The sequence below is a fragment of the Apodemus sylvaticus genome, chromosome 10 (assembly GCF_947179515.1).
Source record: "Apodemus sylvaticus chromosome 10, mApoSyl1.1, whole genome shotgun sequence".
Lineage (NCBI taxonomy): Eukaryota > Metazoa > Chordata > Mammalia > Rodentia > Muridae > Apodemus > Apodemus sylvaticus.
In genome coordinates this window covers 29,004,615-29,020,394 of record NC_067481.1, presented here as the reverse complement: position 1 = coordinate 29,020,394, position 15,780 = coordinate 29,004,615, and the positions used below count along the sequence as shown (strand labels likewise).

Genomic DNA, 15,780 nt, shown 5'->3' with positions numbered 1-15,780 from the left:
TACCTATTGGGGACATGGGAGATGGCTCGATTGTTAAAGCACTTGCCACACAGGTGTGAGAACCAGAGTTCAACTCCCAGACTCCACGTGCAGAAGCCACAGCTGTAATCTTGGTGCACCTGTGGCCAGGTGGGAGGTGGAGGCAGAGAATCCTTCAAAACGTGTGAGCCAGTTAGCCTAACAGGCACCGCTGCAGACAAGAGACATTGTCTCCAACAATATGGAAGAGGAAGACCAACACACCACATTGTCCTCAAATCTCCATATATGCTCCATGGCACACACACACACACACACACACAGTCTCCATAGCTACATGGCAAGCAAATGTTCTCCCTGTTACAGTTGTAATGTACAGATATGCAAATGAGAATCTTCTTCTTTTTTTGGGGTGGGGGGCTTTTGAGACATGGTTTCTCTGTGTAGCCCTGGATGTCCTGGAACTCACTCTGAAGACCAGCGAGAATCTCCTTTCAGTTCAATATATACCAAGCTTTCAGAACTGCGTGTTGAGGGTTTGGGAGATGGCTCAGCAGGTAACAGCACATGCTACGAAGTCTGACGATCTGAGTTCGGTTCCCAAAAACATACATGGTAGAAGAAGGGAACCAACTCTTTAAAGCTGTCTTCTGACCTCCACACAGGTACCATGGCATGTTTTCACCCCCCACCCACCCACCCAAAAATTGCCCTGTATGTTGAATGAGTCTTCCCCGTTTTGGTGGCAAAGGATATAGAGCCTGGGATCCCACCCAAGCACTCTCTCTACCACTGGGCTATATCTTCGTGTTTGATTTATTGTTTATCTTGAGGCTCGCTAAAGTGCCCAGGTTGGCCTCGAATTTTGGGCCATCTCACCTCTACTGTTGCCGTACCTGGATTGCACCACACTGGGGCCCTGACTTTGCTAAGTCACGTACAGCCTCAGCGACCGGCTAGGTGAGGGGAACAGGTGCCACAGAGCTTTTCCTGCAGGTTATTGTTGCCCTGGGAAAGCTGCTATCCAGGTGCTATCTCAAAACAAGTTCCTGAGATAGAAGACAGGGGTGTTGTTGGGTTCAGTCTACACAGGAAAAGTGACAGCACCAGCTTTGGCAACAGCTTCAGGGACAGTTGACACTGTGGAGCCAGGGCAAATATCCTGGCTTTGGAGATGCCATGTGATGATAGTTTCTTCCAGTCCATTCTCCCTGGGCACGTGTACCAGAAACACTTTCCCCTGAGCCTTGCAGACCTTTAGCGGGGTACCCCTTAGCCTCCTCTTGTTCTCTCTTGATGCTGCGTCCCCCTCCACTCAACTCCCAGCACAAGTCCTGCTGCCCTGGAGCAGACCAGAAGCTGTTAAATAAGCGACAAGGACCGTGGGGTGAGAGAACCTATGTACAGGTCCATAGTACACTAGGACACGTCACTGTCTTTAAGGCCACCAGAGGGACCAACCTTGGTGTTGTCGATGTAGTATAGCTCTATCAGTCTGCTTGTTGGTCTGGGGCCAAGTTCTTGTGTAAGGCAGGCTAGCCTTGAACTATGTAGCCTAGGCTGGCTTTGAGCTCTTCATCCTGTTGTCCTCACCTCCCGAGTGTCATCGTTACAGGCATGTACCACTAATCTCAGTTCTGCCACCTTTGAGTCATGAGATGGTGGCTGGTTCCCACAACCCTCTGAACCTTAGATGCAAACAATGACAGGCCCACAGCCTCCTTCCCTGCAGGAGTAACGGACGGGAAGATACCTAGTTGCTACCTGGTCACACTTTGGAAAGTGGGTGATAGACAGGACATCAAGCTGTTGGGAACCTGTTTTATGACATGACACAACCAAGCAACCTTGGGGACTGAGGACTGGACGGTTGCTCTGAGCTCAGGAAGGTCCTGTCTGGGTGACTATCCTTGTGAGGGATGTGCTCTGATTGGGTACAGTCTTCTTGGAGACAGCAGGTACCTGTTCATTCCTGCATTCCAGATTATTCCCTCCCACCCCCAGAGCTATTGCTAGAACATCTATGGGACATATCAACCACCACAGGTCTGGGATACCTCTTCTTCTTCTGCCGCCTGCCTACCTTGGTGACTGGCAACGCCTTCCTTTCTTCCTCCCTCCATCCCTCCTGATCTCTCCTCCACCCTTCTTCCTTCCCGAGCACCCCAGTTTTCTCTTTCCTCATGTCCTGAATCTTATCCATCAGTAAACCCTGTCCACCCTGTTCAAAAAAAAAAAAATCAGGTGGGAATTCAGGTGTAGCGACACATCCTACTACGCTAGCTCGGAACAAGCCTATCCTAGTCTACATAACAAGATCCTGTCTCAAACAAAAACAGCCCCTCTCACGTACACACAGAGGTTAAACAGAACTCTGTGGTGATGCTATATTTGATTAACCTTATCCATAGACGGGGAACCTCATCTACTTACCCTGATCTCTCCTGAATCCGGCCTCTTCTCCACCCTCTGCTTTCCTGACTGGATTATTTCCAGGGCCCTCCCTCTGGCTTCCTACTTTTGACCCAGCCTCTTGTCCCTCTATTCTCTCTCCTAGAACAGCAATGAAAACCTATTGGAAGCCTGAGCCAGACCACACGCCCATCATAGGCTCTGCCTTTTTACCAGCATTAAGGAAAAAGCAGGAGATACCGCACAGCCCTCAAACTCATGGGCAGCTTCCCGACTTGACTTATGTGATCTTCTAGCCTCAGTCAGCCTTGGGACCCTGGCCTGGGGCCTGGCCCCCTTTAGCTGTTCCTTCTTCACTTGCCTCTGAACCCTCACTGCCAGTGTGCAGGTTCAGCTGAGATTAGCTGTCTCATCAAAGTTCCTCTTGACTTCCTAATTAGAACTGTGAGCCACCGCAGACCTCGCATTGACCCTGCATCTGTCCCTTACCCATTTTGTTATCCCCACAGCCCTTACAGTCATTTCTCATTTGATACAAGTGAGTTGTGTTTCAGTTAGGGCTTTCCTACCTTCTCCTGCTACAGTAGGTGTTCCCTGAGGACAGGTAGGCTAAAGGACAGCTTTTGTTGACCACGATGCAGCTCACTGCCTAGAGTTTGCTGCCTGCCCACCTCAGCCATATGACTTCGGCCCTTCTCTCAAGGAAAAGCACCCAGGCAGGGCTTCCAGAGATCAGCTTTGCCTTTCTACCTGCCTGTCCACTGCTTCTGGGCACGTAGCCCAGAAGGCACATACCCTCTATACACTGAGCAAAAACACACGAGTGAATGAACTAATGTGCTCTCCCGGGTCCCAGCTTCTGTAGCTGAACACCATGACAACGTCAGACAGTTTCTGTGGCACTTAGGCACCATCCTAACAACCAAAGGCACCATCCTAAGGTACTAAAGTATAAATGACAGAGAGGACAGAGTCAGTTGTGGTCATTTCCTGGATTCCCTCAGGCAGGGTGGAGGGTGGCTTCTTAAGGTTCCCCCCTTCCATCCCTGGTCTGAAGAGCACCAGCTGGGAGGCAGCCCAGGCCCACAGCCCCGCCTGCTGTCATCTACTTGGTTTCCACAGCAACAGCAGCTTCCTTAATACTGTGATTAAACAGCTGGATGGAGCCGATAAGGCAGAAGGTCCAGCACCCAGAATGGACCACAGGGCAGATGCCCCTTAATGGGCACTGAGGCTAAGATCCCTGTAGACTCTGACCAGTGGCAGGGGAGGGGAATGAGGGCTCCAGTGTTCTCTGTCCCACTTCTGCCAGCAATCTCTCAGGCCTCAGGCTGCTGACAGGCTCTGTCTAAAGAAGATTCATTACTTCCTCAATCCAGTATGGTGGGGTGGTAGGGGCCATCTGTGCTAGACAGCTCCCGAGGTCACTGGGAAGGGACCGATTGGCAAGCTCATATATCTCAGCAGAAATTGGAGAGAAGGGAAGCAGGCACCTCTGATTCCCCTCCACCCTCTAAGACAAAAACAGGAAGCCCGAGAGGCCACAGAGGGCTATGCTGGGCCAGCCTATAGCTTGAAGGCCAAACACACCTCTCCCTCCTGTATATGACTTGGCATCCCAGAAGGACTTTGGTTATTGAGTGCTGCTGTGTGCCAGGACTTCTGGGACCCATGGATAGCGTGGAATTTAAGCTCTGGCAATGCAACCCAAGTTCTAGGCCCTGCTCTTGGGTTCGATTCTCCTCCCTAGTGCCCTGTCAGCGCCAGTGTGACATCGACGAACTCAAATCACCAGTCATTGTTGACTCAAGCTGCCTGCCCTCCCCTCCTGCAGTTCATCCATGCACCTGAGGCCAATACCAGGCAATGGACCTGCTGAGTTCTGGGAGTAAACTTGATTAGGAACTGGCATGTCTGGTTTGGAAGAGAAATTTAATCTAGGCTTGAGACCCCATTCCCACCCACACCCTGCCCCACAGCACAGCTCCCTGGACCAACTGCAGAACTAACAGATCTAGGTGGGCAAGAGGAGAGCACAGCAGAGTGTTCTGATCGCCTCTAAATTAGGCCATTTGTACTCCAAAGCCTTTTAGTTTGCTATTGTTTTAAGATTTATTTTTATAATTTTTTTTCTAGTCATGTTTTCTCTGTGTAGCTCTGGCCATCCTGGAACTCACTCTGTAGACCAGGCTGGCCTCAGAGAGTGGCCTGCCTCTGCCTCCCAAGTGCTGGTATTAAAGGCATGTGCCACCATCGCCTGGCCTTATTGTTACAATTTTTAATTATGTAAAGGCATGCCTGGCATATATCAGTGCATGAGACTGCAGGTACCCAAGAAGGCCAGAAGTTGGATTCCTTGGATCTAGAGTTACAGGTGGGCATGAACAACCTGTATGAACCACCTAATGTGGGCTCTGAAATTGAATCCCAGTCCTTTGGAAAAGCAAGAAGCATCCGGAACCACTGGGGCATCTCTCTAGTCTCTATTTGTTTTGTGAGATGGGTCTTATATAGACTAGGTTGACCTCAAAGTGCATATGTACCTGAGAAAGACCTTGAACTCCTGAACCTCCTGCCTCCCAAAGCCAAGTGCCAGGATTTACAAGTGTGGTGTTTGTAATCGAACACCAGCTTTACAAATGCTCTGCTAGCCTTCCTCCGACTGAGCTGCATCTTTAACCCTTTGTTTCTTTTGAAACGAGATCTTACCATCTATGGCCAAGGATGGCCTCAGACTCACAGCAGTCTCTCAGCTTCAGCTTTCTGAACGCTGGGATTGCAGATGCAGCTATGGAGACCATGTCGGGGAGTAGGGTGGGGAAGGAAGCCAGTCGGTTTCACAAAGTTTCCTCTCCTAGATTACATCCCCGACTCACTTCCTTTCCTAGGTTTCTCCCTCTAGCTCAGGCCCAGGGAACAGGAGGAGACGGTCTAGGACCACACAAGGGACTAAATCTCCTACCCAGAAGCCAAGAACTCAGAGAGCAAATCTAATAAGCGCGAGGTTTGATATCTCCAGCTTTAATGGAAAGGGTTTTCCAGGCCTCCGGCCTGGCAGGGAAGATGAGGTCCCTGGAAGGAGATGGTATCTGGCAGGCTTAGGAGTGGGCATCTTCCACCCATCGGTCTATTCAGCAGCCATTCAGATCCCAGCTTCTGTGCATGCCGGTGTCTTCATTTGGAGGCCCAAATACATTGAAACTTGAACCTTTTGTGCCTCTTGATGGCTGCTACTTGTGTTGGGCAAGGACTTAAGAGGAAGCCTTGGGATCTATAATACCGTTAGCCCTAAGGTTTAGAGCACTTTATTTATGGGCCTGGACCATAAGCTCATCTTCCCAGAATCATCACCAGGCAGCTACAGACCTGAAGCCTCCCCAACTCCCCAAAACCATCAAATCTCAGCTAGACCCAAAGAAGGTGAGTGACTTCCTCACAGTTACTACCTAGTCAATGACAGGATCAAGACGAGCCAAAGCAGGAGCCGTGGGAATGGGTCTTTAAGGCACCCGAGCTTAGTTCCTCCTTAGGTGGTGGGATACTTATCTTTTCTACATGGGCGTGACCCTCGTGGAACCCATGGGACCAAGAGAAAGCCAGGAAACAAAGGGTCCAGGAATCAGGGAAGAGGAACTGGAGGAAACGTCCGTCCCTCTTCCCTAACTCACAGAATCTGACGTGAGGACCAATCTGCTCTCCTTGCTTCGGTTTTCTTCCTACAGAGTGGTTACAAATCAGGTAGGTACTTGAACACCTCAAGTGCCAGCCAACCAACTGCTTTTTAGGCAGTCTTGAAAATTCTGTATACATGCAAAGTGAGCCTCTGCATTTCTATGCTTCCCGAGGGCCTGGGATCAAAGTTATTTATGCACACAGACTAAACTTTTTGAGAACAAAAAGTCCAGGCCTCTCTATGCACTCTCTTCACCCCGGTGAGGTCTGTCTAACCTGTTTCAAAACAAACACTGAAGCTCTGGGGCATGGGGCAGTGTGTCAGAACAGAGATAAACCCCAACCCCCCTGCCCTTGGTCTCTTGCATCTGAACTCGCTCTCCAATTTTTTTGATGTGTTTGTTTGTTTTTTTGCTTTTTCCAGAAAGAGTTTCTCTGTGTAACTCTGGCTGGCCTGGAACCCACTCTGTAGATCAGGCTGGCCTTGAACTTATAGCGATCCATCTGCCTCTGCCTCCAGAGTGCTGGGATTAAAGGCCTGTGCTACCACTGCCAGGCCTTGTTTTTTGAGAGGGGTTCTCATGTAACCCAGGTTGACCTCAAATTTGCTGCATAGCTAGGTGCTATTCTGTCCTGATTCCCCTGCCTCTACTTCCCAAGTACGGTATCATAAGTATGTACTATCATGTCCTGTTTGTTGTTTGAGACAGAGTCTTCCTCTGGCCTTCTTCTTTTGGAACTTATTTCTACACAAATTTAAGGTATATTCAGAGATGTTGCCCAAAGAGATGGGGACAGGAAGAGTGAAGGAGATATGTCATGGCGCTAGCATGTGGTACGTGTGGAACATACAGGTGTAGGTATGTCTACAGGATCACAGGTCCCCAGATTCCTACCCTTAGGGGGAATGAAGCTGAATCTGTAGCAGCCATTAGTTTCCTGCTCCCCAGAAACCAGAGCCTTTGTCCCAGCAGCCTGCCAGCCCTGTTCTCACAGGACCAGGGCTTTAACACGCATGCATTCCGACCCCATCCCTTGTTGTCTCCCCACCAGTCACTAGGATTATCCAGGCCTGCCAACAGAGCTTCTTGCTTCTCAACTTAATTTCACATTCTCTATTTCATTTGATCTCCATAAAAATCTTGCAAGGTAAGTGGCAGGTGGCTTATCTCCTCATCTTGCAGGTGAAGAGGAAAAGGCCATCAGAAGCTAGGGAAAGTCTAGGTAAACAAATGACCCGGTCCCTTCCCTTTTCTTCTCTGTTCTGGTTTTCCTGGCCACTCCCAGTCACTTCTCACTACAACTCCTAAGGTTCAGAGTGTAGCTGAATTGTATCTGATACAAATGAGATGCAAAGTGGCCATACAAAAAAACCAAACAACAACAACAACAACAACAACAAAAGAGTAGTCCAGAAAGTCAGGCTTTTGAGTCACTGAGCTCTGACTGAGGCTCCAGCCTCCTAGAGGGGAGACCCTTCCACATCTTAGCTCTGCAATGCACCCCCCCCCCTTCCGCTGGGCTGAACTCTGTGATGCTTCCTGCTTTCTCATACCCCAAGATGAAGCCACTGGCAAGTACAGCCAGGAATTGTCTCCAGAAGCCACATCTGGAAGATGGAGGACGTTTTCAGTCTGGAATGGGCAGAGGAGGAGTCAGTTCCCTGTCATTGAAGTCATCTAAGAAGAGAGACAACCCCCTACCCCAAAGGGTCACAGTAGAGATGAGATCCAAGCCACATGGCCTCGTGCGCAGTATTATGTTCCAGGGCCAGGATGCCTGAGGCTCAGAAGTGCAGCCAGGCAGTGGGAAGGTTGGCACTCTGACACAGGCATCTCGCCTCTTAGACCCGCATGCTGGGACAATACGGTGACCTCACCATGGCTATACCAGCCAGGTGTCCATTTCTCCCCAAGTCTCTACCTTGAAAGGCTGGGTTAGCTAAGCCCCTGTATCACATATCTCTGAGCTTGGGACAGGAGGGAATCCTGAGGCTTCTGTCTCCAGCCTCTGGGGAGCAACATTGCCTCCTAGGAACCAGGAAGGTTGTACCTGAAGATTGACACACCCTCCCTCCTGATCATCAACCATTTTTGCCTAGTCACTGTGATCATTACCATGCTGTAGTCACACCTGCCAAGTTCAAGTGAGCAGAGGCCGGAGGTGCGCCGATAAGCCAGGGTACCCCCTCTGGACCTTCAAGAAGAGTGACTGCGCCACTCTATTTGATGAGGACATGCCTCAGGCTTTGAGCTAGAACCAGTTAGTGACCCAAAGAAAAGGGGTGGTCTCCAGAGGCATTTTTTTGTTTTGTTTTGTTTTGTTTTGTTTTGTTTTGTTTTGTTTGGGGATAAAGTCTCATGCATCTCAGGCTGGCCTTGGCACTTATCCTATAGCCAAGGATAACCTTGAATTTCTGGTTCTACTTCCAGCTCCTGAATGCTGGATGCCAGGCTGTGTAGCCACATCCAGTTTCTTGACATTGGGACGGAGGGAGGGGAGGGGAGGAGGGAGGGAGGAGGACTTAGGCCTTTTCACTTTTCTCGAGCCCATGTTGCACCCAGCCGAGTCCGAGATACCTTAAATGACAACACTAGAGCATGACTCTTGACTTTGACAGGCATATCTGTTCACACACAGGTGCCTAGCACACGTCTGTGCAAAACAGCTCACCTTCACCCCCGCACACCCATACCTGCACACGCATACCTGCACACGCCGGATGCATACACACAAATACTCACGATGGGAAAAACACACACTGGGATTCTGAGTCTCCATTTGAAACCAGCCTCGGGTGGGCAGCCTCTGGGTAATCAGAAAGTAGCCCCCTATGAAGTCTGCCTGTGAAGCTGAGATTGTATCCTCAGTTGCCCTGCCTGGTAGAGGAGTGCTGAGGCTGCACACCCTTCAGACACTAAGGCTGACTGATACAAGGATTTGATGAAAGCCACAGAAAGTTACTTTTCCTCGAGCCAGCGAGTGCGCATGCGCATGCGCGTGCGAGCGCGCACAGGCTACTGAGTTTTGAGCCCAGAGTCTCGAGCCCAGAGTCTCCTGCAAGCCAGGCAAGTGCCACGCCCCTGAGCTATAATCCCAATACAAAAGGCTTGCTTTAACTTTATTATCTGGTTTCATGGAATTGGGTGCTTTGGAGTAAGTCCCTTCCTCTCTGGACCCCCATTTCCCCTATCTATCAATGGAAAGATTTGGGCTAGGAGACCTCAGACCCTCCTCTCTCTCTCTTATGTCCTGGGTGTAGATAGGGCTACCTCACAGACATGCAGGTGGATCCTCCCCACAGAAACAGTAGTCTCCCGAAACAGGACCTGGAAAGTCTAGCGGTACCAAGTCCCAATGGAGTAGTAGGCTCTGGATGTCCTAGGGTATAGGGAAGGAAGATTGGATGTGCAACCAAACCACAGTTAGTGGGTCGGGTAGGGTGCTGGGGGTGGGGAGTTCATTCATTAGGGTTGCAGGCAAAATGCAAAATGTTCCTTCTGTACCCTGGGATCAACCAGACAGAGAGACTTACACCAACAGGCAAATGCCTGTGCTTCTCTGTAATTGGTGTCCTGCAGCTACAGATTCCAGGAGTCTCCTTTCTCCCTAGCTTCTCCACGTGGAGTCAAGGCACCGCAGCATCGTGGCTATATACCCTTCTGCGCCCATTTTTCCTCCTTTGGAGCCTAGACCCTCCCAGTTCTGACTATGCACCCTCTCCTTCCCAGGGCATCAGCTGCTGCTCCGGCACTCCCATGGTGCCTCCTCCGGAAGGCTGTGTTGGGGCGGGAGACCAGACTTCCCATAGTTGACACCTACTTCCTCCGTAGCACGGATCCCAAGAGACGCTTCTTACCCAGAACTTGGAGCCCAGCTCCCCGGAGCCGCACAGGCGGTCCATGTGGCTCTGGTGCACCGCAGGACTTGGGATCTCAGTTCAGCTCAGCTCCAGCAGATATGCCCCGGAACCGCCTCTGACTCCCAGCTCCATCGGCACTCCTCCCCGCCCCGCCCTCTGGGTCAAGTTCTCCCCGTCCCAGCGATTGCAACACAGCCTCGGTAAAACTGCTGGTACCTAAAGGGACTGTAAGAAAGGGACTGTAGATTCTAGACCCCGAAGATGATGGACCTGGAAATGAGTCTCACTGTAAAAGAAGTCCTTTATAAAGGTAGGGTCATTTCTGGCTTTATAAATAAATACAAGATCCATCGTCTATAGTGTGTGAAGTGCTTGTGAGCCCAATATCTCTTTTCATATGTTACCAGAGAACTGATACCAGCACATTTATGTGATGTGTCTATGTGCATGCGTAAATCAGGAGAGTGGGGCATGAAGTGGGTCCCAGCACCAAATAGATGGGTGTGTGACTTCCCTGTGGATCCCTTAAGTTGCTGTCGTCTGAGGTTCTGTGGCTCCGAGTCTTGCCCAGGCACTTCTCTTCCCCACGTTTGCACTGGTGAAGTATGGATAAATCATATTAGAACCCTTCACACTGAGCTTTCTGAGGATTCAACAGAAAAGTATATAACGCTTATGTATCGCATGTAGATATCAAACCTATGTTAATTCCCACGAGGCCCCAGGAAGAGCCCTCACTAGCACCTTTATCCTTGGTTGTTGCTGTTCTGTTATGTTTGTTTGCTTGCTTGCTCAAGACAGGGTTTCTCTGTGTAGCCTTGGCTATCCTGGAACTTGCTCTGTGGACCAAGCTGGCCTTGAACTCAGAGACCTGAGTGCCTGTGCCTCCCAAGTGCTTAGATTAAAGGCATGTGCCACCACAGCCACCCAGCTAGCACCCTTGTCTCAAGGCTGAGCCTCCACATTGTCAGTCTATAAAATGGCCTTCCCAGCTTGGCTATATTGGGTTCTCCTCCATCTCTCTCTTCCCTAATAAGATCCCATCTCACCGCCCCTCTCTGGAGTGAGCAGAAATCCTCTTGGTCTAATTTTCCCCTGTCTCTACCTGCAAGCTCTTGGTGTGTGTGTGTGTGTGGCACTTGTTTCCCAGTCGGGACAGGGTATTTCTAGCTTTCTAGGTTTAGTGTAGGCATTGAGGGGATCCAGTAGGACAATGCAGACCATCCCCTGCCCCTCTGAGCAGGCAGGAAGTACTGGAAGTCAGAATAGGGATGAGCCGGTAGAGTGGGGTGGGCCAGTTAGCCTGGGGACCTGTATGAATTCTCTGCCCTCTGCCCCCTTCTTCTCCTTTTCCCCATCCTGTCTTCCTCCAGCCTCTGCACAGAAGACTTCATGGGGCTTTTGTATCTTGTCAGCCTTTGGTCTAAAGACTCTGGAAGGTCCTCAAGGCAGCCACCACCAAGCCATGCCCATCTCCCCTCCACGCCTCAGGTAGTAACTATAGTGCCCTATGTAACCTCGACAGGCTCCTCATGTCTCTGGGACCAGTTTCACAGACAACGTGAGCAAAGGACCATGGGAAACCCTTTTCCTACCCTGTAGTCTAAGCATCTGAGATCAAAGCCTCTGGGAACCAGTCACGGAGCCTTCTGCTAACCTTGAACATGACTTTCCCAGCACCCCTGCCTGGCATTTTACTACTGGCTGGCCATGGATAAACCCAACAGTGTGATTCTGAGCTTGAGGAAACTAAGGGACCTTCCTCTGGGACCCTTTAGGAAGATGAGCCTCCCCTGGCCCCAGTGGACCCTTCTCGTTCCCTGGGACCTTCTGGTACAAGGTCAGCATGGAGTTCTCTGGTTAGCTTTCCAATTTGAGAGCAGGAATCTGGGTTCAGCACTGGAGCAAAGCACCATCCTTCTGTGACATCAGCCTTCCGTTCCTTTCTCCCACCCACACAGGGTGGGAGGTTCCAAAGTCATGACGCATTCCTTGCCTTCCCCCACCTCTGGCAATGCTCCCCAGGTGTCTCTGATTGGTTAGTAAAAACCTACGACTGGAAGAGGAGATAGAAAGGTGGAACCTGCAATTGACTGAAGGGGTCCTCAGGAAGGGACCATGGGAGAGGAAGAAAGAAGAAGGAGAAGGAGGTTGAGTGAGACAGGATGGACCATGGTCAAGAGGAGTTTGCCACGAGGACAGACAGCTGTAGCAGAAGGAGCCCAGGTGGGACAGACTGGCAAGTTACTCAGGGCACATGGCTGGGAAATAGCAAAATAGCATAGAGGTTAAAATACACAGCTTTCTGCCCAGCTCTAGTCCCAGCAGCTTGTTAATAAAATCACCAGGTCTCTGCATCATTTACTTTGGAGCTAACTGGGCTAACTGAGCATAGAAATACCCTGCAACTGTCTGAACGCAAAAAGGGGGTGTAGAGTGCCCCTCCACAAACTTACTACTATAATAGTGGTTGTAAGACATCGTGGTTTTGATTGCTTGTCTCACCCAAGCAAAAGAGCTCAAGCCTTGGGGCCTCCCACAGTTTGCCCAGGGCCTCAGAGCTCCATCTGGGACAGGCACCAAGAGCCTTCTTCTCAATGCAGCTTCCACACACGGCTACTCCAGGCAGCTCCCCGGACAGAATGTATTTCCTGGACCGTTGGCTACTGTACCCCTGCCCCTACCCCACCTCCCAAGCTGCCCAGCAGAGCCCTTCCTAACTCCCCTGACCCTCTGCATCTGCCAAACTGTTTATCCGTCTAGATATTTGTCAACACTATGCATGGTAGAGCATAAGTCACAAGTTCAAGGCCAGCCTCAGCTACGCAGAGAGTGTGAGTCTAAGCTGTATGAGACCCTGTCTAAATCAACAAGAAGTCTCTTCCCTATATCACAATCGCTACCTCCCCAGAGGTCTGTGAACACTGAGTATAGGGACTAAATCTTTTTTAATCATAGCACCCTGGGCAGTGCTTGGCTGAGCACCCAGGGAGTGTTTGCTGACTGACTAACCAGTTACTCTCATGAAATAAGAAAGACCATTTCCTGGTACATTCCTTCAGTTCCAGTGTTTCCATGGAAAAGGTGGTAAACACAAGAAGAGGGTTTCAGGCAGGAGTCAGACGGGCAAGACCACACCTGGATTTGAAATTCAATAGAATTTGTCAGGCTGTTCTTGGGTAGCAGCTCATGGTCTGACTTTAACACCCACACTAGGATCTAGAGAGGTCCTGCAGGAGAAAGAACAGATGTGGAGCCTGGGCCCTGATTAATGAGGGGTGAGGGAGGTTCTGACTAATTGGGGAGAAGGAGATTCCAGCTATTGGTTGGATTCTTGAAAGAGTTTATATAAGGCCATTAGTTTTTGTAAAATCTCTTGCTTCTTAAGATGTCTTTCTGCAGTTTTGGAGAGGGAAATTGAGAGGAATAATTTAAAATTTTTAAAGCTAATCGCTTGAGTGAATTGTTCCTGAGCAGCCAATCCCTTGCCCCTACCTTTCTGTTTGTGTATTTGATTTTTGGTAATAAATAGACTTGTTCAGTTATGGCTTGTCCTTGGCGATTGTAGAGAGTGCCCTGAGACATTGATAAATTTTCCAAAATGGTTAGGAAGAGAGAGATTTTAGCTATATAAGCGGGACCCTTTGTATTTGTTTTGGGATGCCCATTACAGAGAGGGAGTTAACAAGTGTCTACAGACAGCTCGAGCAGACTCACGTGTCTGAGAGGTAGCTAGGACAATGCCTGAAAAAGCATGAATGCAAGCGTGGACATTTTTTTTTTTCAATGAACAGAGACATTTATATGAATTACACCCGTTTGCCAAAGATCATTAGGTAGAAGACCCTAGGAATTGGCTGCTCTCGACTAGGTGATGGAGGAACCCAATGATTGATAGGAGGCTTTTGGATAGAGCTAAACACTGATAACAATAAGTCTGATGTATGAGCCAAGGTGGCTTTCTGATGGCTTAGGTATCTATCTTGGTACCCACTAGATGTTTGCCTGACTCCGTTCCCTGGAGGATAAGTTCCTAGTAGCCCTCACTCAGTGGCTTAGGCCCAGAAATGTACAGCTGTGACCATCTACTTGCTATGACGTGACTAACTGCTTTTTGGCTTCTGTAACTTGTTTACAAGGACACAAGGTTTACTAAGGGTCGCTGTGACCACTTAACGGAGCAGACCATTTTTGCTTGCCTGTGTAGATATTAAAAGTCTTGTGATTTTTGTCTTTAAAAATACTTCCTTGCTAGGCAGTGGTGGTACATGTCTTTAATCCCAGCACTCAAGAGGCAGATGCTGGCAGATCTCTGAGTTCAAGGCCAGCCTGGTTTAAAGAGCAAGTTCCAGGACAGCCAAAGGTATAAAAAGAAACCTAGTCTCACAAAATAAATAAATAAATAAATTTAAAAAATAGCCAGATGGTGGTGACACATACTTTTATTCCCAGCACTTGGGAGGTAGAAGCAGGTAGATCCCTGTGGATAGACCTTTGTGAGTTTGAGGCCAGCCTGGTCTACAGAATGGGTTCCAGGACAGCCCAAAGCTACACACAGAGAAACCCTGTCTTGAAAAAACTAAACCAAAAAACAAAACAATATAAAGCAAAAAAAAAAAAAAAAAAAAAAAAAAAAAACAACCAACCAAAATAAACCCCCAAATCCAGATGAATGAAAAAACCAAAAACCTTTCCTTCATAACATGCATGAAATTTGGCTTTAAGGCTGTCATTCTGATAGCAACTAATCAATAACTCCTTTAATTATATTGGATTAAGTCTATGGTCTTTTCCGAGAGGTCATGACCTCCGTAACATCCAGAAGTGAGAGTGGGATGGCTTGAGCCCCTTAGTGAGAATTGGTCCATAAATGGGAAGACTGAGCAGGGATTGGAAGGCAGAAAGGGCAGGGAAAGTTCTGCCCCTGGGGGTGGGTGGGGCAGTTCTGGGAGGGCATCACCACACCATGGGATGGCTCCATCTGAGAAATGATCAATGCATCAGAAATAGGATGTGTACTTGTGGTAGAATAGGCTTGTAAGGGATGCAGTGTAAATTCCACAGAGTCTTCATAGGAGGGAGGTGAAGTGATATTTGTGTACCTCCTCACCCACCCCCAAATCAGGAAACATTATTTCCCATTCTTCTGGGGTCTGCTAGAGAAAGTTGAATTTGTCTTGAGTTATAGAAGAATAAAGATTATCAGCAACTACATGGTGACTCACAATGGGATCCAATGCCCTCTTCTGGTATATCTGAAGACAGTGACAATGTACTCACATATATTAAATAAATAAATATAAATAAATACATACATAAATAAATTAATAGTAAGAAAGAGAAAAAGAATATCAGGGTCTTGTCCAGTGAGTTAGGAGCTTCTGGTTCTGCTTCATTGAATAAGAGTGACTTTTTTTTCTCCTGAGCAAACATTTTTTTGAGTAACAAACCATTTTGCTTAGGTGTATGGGGAAGAAACAACTGTTTTTAAAATGCCCATAGACGAAGTTGGATATAAGTGCCTGTGAAAAGTTGTCTTTGATTCAGAGCTGGAATGTCTAATTGTGATTGTTGTAATGCAAGGAGTTAGCCCATGGGGTGAGTTTAAGTCAGTGTCTCCTTTAGGAGACTAAAGAAGGAGAGGAGGCCACATTGGGAAGACCCAAGTGAAACAGAAAAACATTGACAGTGCCTGAGAGCCATTGAGGAGAACTTAGCATTGGCTTTCTTAGAACACATGACTGTGACCAGTAAAGTTTAAGAGAAGGCAGGAAGGGCGGCGGAAGCCCTGGCCACTGGGTGGGCACTGCTCAGAATGAGTGACGTTTGCCCACAAGAGCTGCTGTGTGGAATGA

At 48.9% G+C, this 15,780-nt stretch overlaps 1 protein-coding gene across 2 annotated transcripts in view; it reads right to left on the bottom strand.

Moving 5' to 3' along the window:
• Positions 1-10,018, bottom strand: part of Abcc3 (ATP binding cassette subfamily C member 3) — a 49,828-nt gene extending 39,810 nt beyond the window's left edge. For both annotated transcript variants that reach the window (XM_052194902.1, XM_052194903.1), the window contains exon 1: positions 9,923-10,018. In XM_052194902.1, coding sequence (XP_052050862.1) covers positions 9,923-9,967 — 45 coding nt within the window. In that variant the 5' untranslated portion in view covers positions 9,968-10,018. The remainder of the gene's footprint in view (positions 1-9,922) is intronic.
• Between the last annotated feature and the right edge of the window lie 5,762 nt (positions 10,019-15,780).